The following is a 5,442-nucleotide window of genomic DNA, read 5'->3' as shown; positions in this document are numbered from 1 at the left end:
ATGTTTTTTTCCTTTTGGTGGATAATAAGGATCAAACTCGAGATTTTTCGGTCGTAGAAGTTCTGATACTATTTCATAAAACCACTTTTTTCAGAAACTTAAATTGATAGGAGGCACATGGTTATATCTCTAATAAACAGATTTAAGCTTTTTAGGGAGATAATTTATTCATTATTAAAATCTCATTTACAATGTGATTTTGACATCAATTCTTACTACCCTTCGTTTTTCTGTGGATTACAAAAGTTTCAAGTCCAATGGGCTTTTGCGGTTTGCATGAGAGCTTGTGCTTCTATTTAACAATTTATGGTTTTAGAATAGATTTCATAACATGTTTAGTACACATAACATGAAGATTAAATCATCTTACCCATTTTATTCCAGTTGAGTGAATTATCATCTTACTAGGTTCACAAATATTTTAATGCCAGGAAAAATGTTATGAAGGAAGCATGTCATTGGAGCAGCAATATGGAACAAGATGATCATGTGTAGGGTTTTCAGAAACACAAGATGTTTTTTCACCTTGCAAATCTAAGAGGTTACTACAGAGCGCTTTGCAAGAAATCAATGGTGTTGCTTCATTCTACATATTACTTTCTTATGTGGAGCAGGTAGTATTGAGAACATTGGATAGATCTATCTAGATTGTAGACCTTGGATTGTATATTGGGTTGAGATTGTTGTCCAGTTTCTGTGATAGCACTAGGAATTTAATTTGCTTTCTGACTTTGTTTAAGCTACTTCGCGGCCTTCTAATTAAATGTCACTGTAGAGAGTTAATTCTAGAAAATATGGTGTTATGCTTACTGTGCAAGTTAACATCTAAAAGGGTAGTGACAGCGTTGTATCAATGGGACCAAATATTGAGCAACAAAAGGTCAAGAGAATAAGCTCAATGATACGTGTATGAAAATGTTATAAATGGTGGGAAAAGATTAACAATTAAAGCATTGGAGCCGTGCCTATTGTTAGAAAAGACAAGATGGTAAAATATCATGTTATTTGAGGCAGAATATACTAATGTATTTGAACATATTTTGTGTGGATATCTTTTACACAATTGTTCGGATTCTATCTAAAATGGGTCAATTTAAAACGACTCAAATCCAGCCTGAAATATATACTAAACTAGATCAAATTTCACGATCCTAACCCTAAAAGAATACTGGAGGGACGCAAGCCCAAAAACAAGAATGCCTTAAGTGGAAACATATTACGCCAAATGGTCCAAACACAAATCCTTTCCACTCTATTTCATTGTCATAAACTCAAAAATTAAGCATGTGTAGAGACTTCATGTAGAAGGAAACACAATTTATTGAAAGATAATATTATACCGTAGGTATTATTAATGAGACAAATTGAAAGAAATATAACATTAGACATAGGTGGTGGTGAGTTATTTGGCTAGTACAATACATTATACATGTGAAGGAAGGAGATCTATTTCCCTCTCTTTTTTACTTAAGATTTTCATATGGCTGTAAGTCACCAAAATATGAATAATTTTGACAAATTATATAATCCGACTGGAACAAAATAAACAGCGGCGAACTCATTTCAGCAACATCTAGGATCTCAATAAGATGTGTAAGATATTGTGAAGAGCCATAGAGTGAACACCAACTTTTAGAATTCAAAAGGACGAAAAAATGATAAACAAAATTTGGATACAAATCCTCACTAAGTAGAACCAAAATCCAGCCTAACCTGGTATCACTCTATTAAGTAACTTATAAAAAAATAAAAAGCATAACAATTTAGACTACTTTATCTTATATCAGAAATATGACTCGTTTGAATTTAGCATCAGGAGAAGTGAATGCCAGCTTTGTTAAATAACGAAAGCAGGTAAAGGAATTCCTGCAGGGTCAGCTTGGATGACCTCTTCTCTTCAAAATCTCCCTCCTTCAAAACACCCAAAACCTTGTCCTTGAATTCGGATTGCGAACCTTCTGCTTCTCCATCCTCAACTTCCATCCCATCATCATCATCCAATCCACCATCCATATCCATGCCTTGATCCTCATCAAAATCACCGAAACTAGATAAATCCATTTGACTTCCTGTGTCCTTCACTGCACCCTCTTGTGAAAGTTTTAGTGCCTGCACGGTCTTGTAGTTCTTTTCGAGTAAAGATATGACATTTTTTTGCCGGAAAGTTGCACCAAGGGTTTTGTTCTTTCTGTTGAAGCAAATTCGCAAAAAGCCATCCCACTCCTTATTGTTAACTTCAATCCTGGGCTTCCTTGGCTCTATTCGTACTACAGAAGAATCAACCTTAGGCGGAGGGCGAAAGTTGTTCTTTCCAACTTTCAGGAGATGGAAGATTCGAGCATGGAGTTGTGTGTTCACCGTAAGACGGCAATAGAGTTTGTCACCGGGCTGAGCAACCAGTCTCATGGCAAACTCTCTCTGGAACATTATAATTGCACACCTAAATGCAGGCTGGTGACTGAGTAATTTGAAAGTGAGAGGCGAGGATATCTGATACGGAATATTCGCCACACATATGTCAAAATACGGGAGTTCTGTCCTCAGCACATCACCTTGTATAACCTGAAATCATCCATAAACAAAATTAAGCCACAATTTTGAAACAATTAAGGAAAAGTCAAATCCAGTCTTCACATAGCAACATCGAATCAACATATCAATACAAAACGATCACGCATACACATATTCACTATTATGAAGTTATCCGCAGTATTTTGAATAAAACTTCATGCTCAATAATTTAACTCTAATTGGAAATTAGTTTATACTATTTTTTTCTCAGGATTAAGAGTAAACATTGAATAAAATTTCCACCACTCTTTCAACTTTTTCACCAAACATAAAACAGTCTAAAAGAACATGTTTAGAACCAATAAAGGATTGTTTAACAAACTCAACAAACTCTTAACAAACTAAGTTTGTAACCATTAGACAGTTAGTTAGTTAGCTAAGCATACCGTGAGGCGGTTGGAATAAGGAGTGCCCTGGAAACGGCGCTGGAGCTCGAGAACCATACGGGGATCAATCTCGACCGCGATGACCTTCTTACCGGCTTCTAGAAGCTTCTTGGTGAGGTTACCGGTACCGGGACCAATCTCGAGGATGACGTCAGTGGGTTTGATGCCAGATTTCTGGACGATGGCATCGACAAGGAGAGGGTTCTTGAGGATGTGCTGCCCCTTGGATTTGTGAAAGGATATTCCACCCTGGTAAGGTGTGTGCTGCTGTGGCTTTCCCTTCTCCTTTTTCACCTTCCCTCCCGCCATTTTTTGCTATGCCACAAACACAAGAGGTGTGTGAGACAGCGCCGTCACAAGAGGGAAAAGCCGATGGAACTGTTAAGCATACTTATTAGAACCATACCGGTAATCGACCCGGTCATACGATCGGATTACTGGTTCAACCAGTAGGTCACAAGTTGAACCGGTTAATCCAGTTACAATTAAATATAAATATAAAATTATTATAATAAACTTAAAATTAAAAAGCATGTCTTCACAAACACATTAATAATAATCAAGTATCAACACGGAGACATAAGGAACATAACTAACAATGCAAACATAGATAATAAACTAGTCACTAATACAAAATACTTTCTCAATTTAAATGAACAAAAGAGCAAAACATAACACAATCAATAAATTAATGATTAACAAACTAATCAAAAATATAAATTTAACTAATTTATAAATCAATCTATCAAATACCATTATAGCCATAGTCCAATACTGCCTATGTAATTGTCAAGGTTTTGAAAACCAGACCGGACATCGAACCATTCTAGTTATTAGTTTCCTGGTTCAGTGGTCCAATCAATTCAATAGTGGTCCAACCAAAAAAACCGTTTTATAGTAAAATAATAAATAATATTAATAAACCCCCTAAAACATAATTATAGGCTAATATGAACTTTAATGTCTTCCAAATTTATAGTACTACATCAACCAAAATCTAATATAATCTTTGATCTCATCAATATTAACAATTTATCACTCATTAGTCATTATATTACTATTGAACTCATTAAGATCGTTACAAGAAATAAAAAAAATTCATTGAATTAACCAAACCAATAATAAATATTCGATCATCTACTTATCTAATTAAGAGTTAATTCAGTTCATCTATTCCTTCATTGAACTAAAAACAAATTCAACTATGATAATTTTCATCAATACTAAGAATCAAATCTATTCTTACAGCAACAAATTCAACTCATTGATAATTTTTAACAACAAATACAACTATGATAATTTTCATCAACAAAAAAGTTTAGCTCCAAAGATGATTTACAGCAACAAAAAATTTAACTAAGTGATTATTTCAGTAAGAACAACAAATTCAAGGTTCAGTGATTATAATTAGCAACAAATACAACTCCAGCGATAATTTATCAACCAACAAATTTTCAACAACAAATTCAGCTTACAGCAAGGCTGATCAATATTGAACTCATCAAAATAGTCATCATTGAATTAGCCAATTTATTCTTTCCCTGACAAAAGATTGATTACATGGAACAAATAAAAGCTTATGCTTCAGCATAATTTTAACAAAGATTAGCAATATTTCCAGCACACACTATTACTGATAACAATTTTAACAAGATTTCAGCCTAATTTTAACAAAGATTAACAAATTTTTCCAAAGATTAACAAGGATTATCAAGGTTTCAGACTTTCAGCACAATTTTTTTTTCAGCATAGCACAAAAAAAAAAAAAAAAAGCAACAAAACAGAGTACAGCACAGCAGTAGTGATCAGAGTTAATCATTCAACAATTCAATCTGAGTAGCATTAGAAGGAGCAGAATCCTAAACCAAAGAACAAAGAACCAAGAACGAAACATTAAAAAAAAAATGAAAAAACCAATTTGAGTAGCCCTACCAGAATCATAAACCTTCGTTCTCACTTCTGAACAGAGCATTAAAAAAAACGAAGAACAAGCACTAGCAGTGCGCACTGACCTTCGATCTGAGCAGTCTGGGCAGGGTACGACGGAGGGTAGCACGACGGCGAGCAGACTACGACCACACGATTGGTGAATGAGAAGAGGGGTTGGAGACTTGAAGCACGAGCACCAGATGAAGACAGAAGCTCTGAGCGCGACGGACGGCGGCGGAAGCGCGTCTTAGCAGACGAAGACTACGGACGCCGAGCTGACCTCGAGGAAGAAGCTGCGATCGGTGAGAGCGAACAGGGGTCGGAGACTTGGAGCACGCCGACAGGACGAAGAGGAAAGCTCCTGAGTGCGACGGACGGCGGCAGTGTCCCACTCCTTGCGAAGGCGGTGGTGGAGGCTAGACGGCTAGGGTTTTTTTTGGTTGAGAGCAGTCCAAGGTTCTGAATTGTGAAGGAAAGAAAAGGAGAAAGGGGCTGGGTCGCTGGAACAAGGAAGGAATCAGATTACTCTTCTTTTTTATATTTTTTAAACGAACCA

At 36.0% G+C, this 5,442-nt stretch overlaps 2 protein-coding genes across 4 annotated transcripts in view; one reads left to right on the top strand and one right to left on the bottom strand.

Moving 5' to 3' along the window:
• The window catches only part of LOC107617916, a 4,352-nt gene extending 3,453 nt beyond the window's left edge, over positions 1 to 899 (top strand). For both annotated transcript variants that reach the window (XM_016319792.2, XM_016319794.2), the window contains exon 3: positions 432 to 899. The gene's annotated coding sequence lies outside the window, so the exon portion shown is untranslated. The remainder of the gene's footprint in view (positions 1 to 431) is intronic.
• Positions 1,558 to 5,442, bottom strand: part of LOC107618455 (ribosomal RNA small subunit methyltransferase) — a 4,802-nt gene continuing 917 nt past the window's right edge. The window contains exons 2-4 of one of the 2 annotated variants that reach the window (XM_016320537.2): positions 4,970 to 5,386; positions 2,958 to 3,335; positions 1,558 to 2,562 (exon numbers count right to left, since the gene is read on the bottom strand). In XM_016320537.2, the coding sequence (XP_016176023.1) occupies positions 1,813 to 2,562; positions 2,958 to 3,266 (1,059 nt within the window). In that variant the 5' untranslated portion in view covers positions 3,267 to 3,335; positions 4,970 to 5,386 and the 3' untranslated portion in view covers positions 1,558 to 1,812. The remainder of the gene's footprint in view (positions 2,563 to 2,957; positions 3,336 to 4,969; positions 5,387 to 5,442) is intronic. The other variant, XM_021112697.1, reaches the window with a different exon arrangement.

Source organism: Arachis ipaensis, chromosome B09, assembly GCF_000816755.2.
Source record: "Arachis ipaensis cultivar K30076 chromosome B09, Araip1.1, whole genome shotgun sequence".
Classification (NCBI taxonomy): Eukaryota; Viridiplantae; Streptophyta; class Magnoliopsida; order Fabales; family Fabaceae; genus Arachis; species Arachis ipaensis.
Note: the sequence above shows the minus strand (reverse complement) of the source record. Positions and strands in the feature narration are given on the sequence as shown.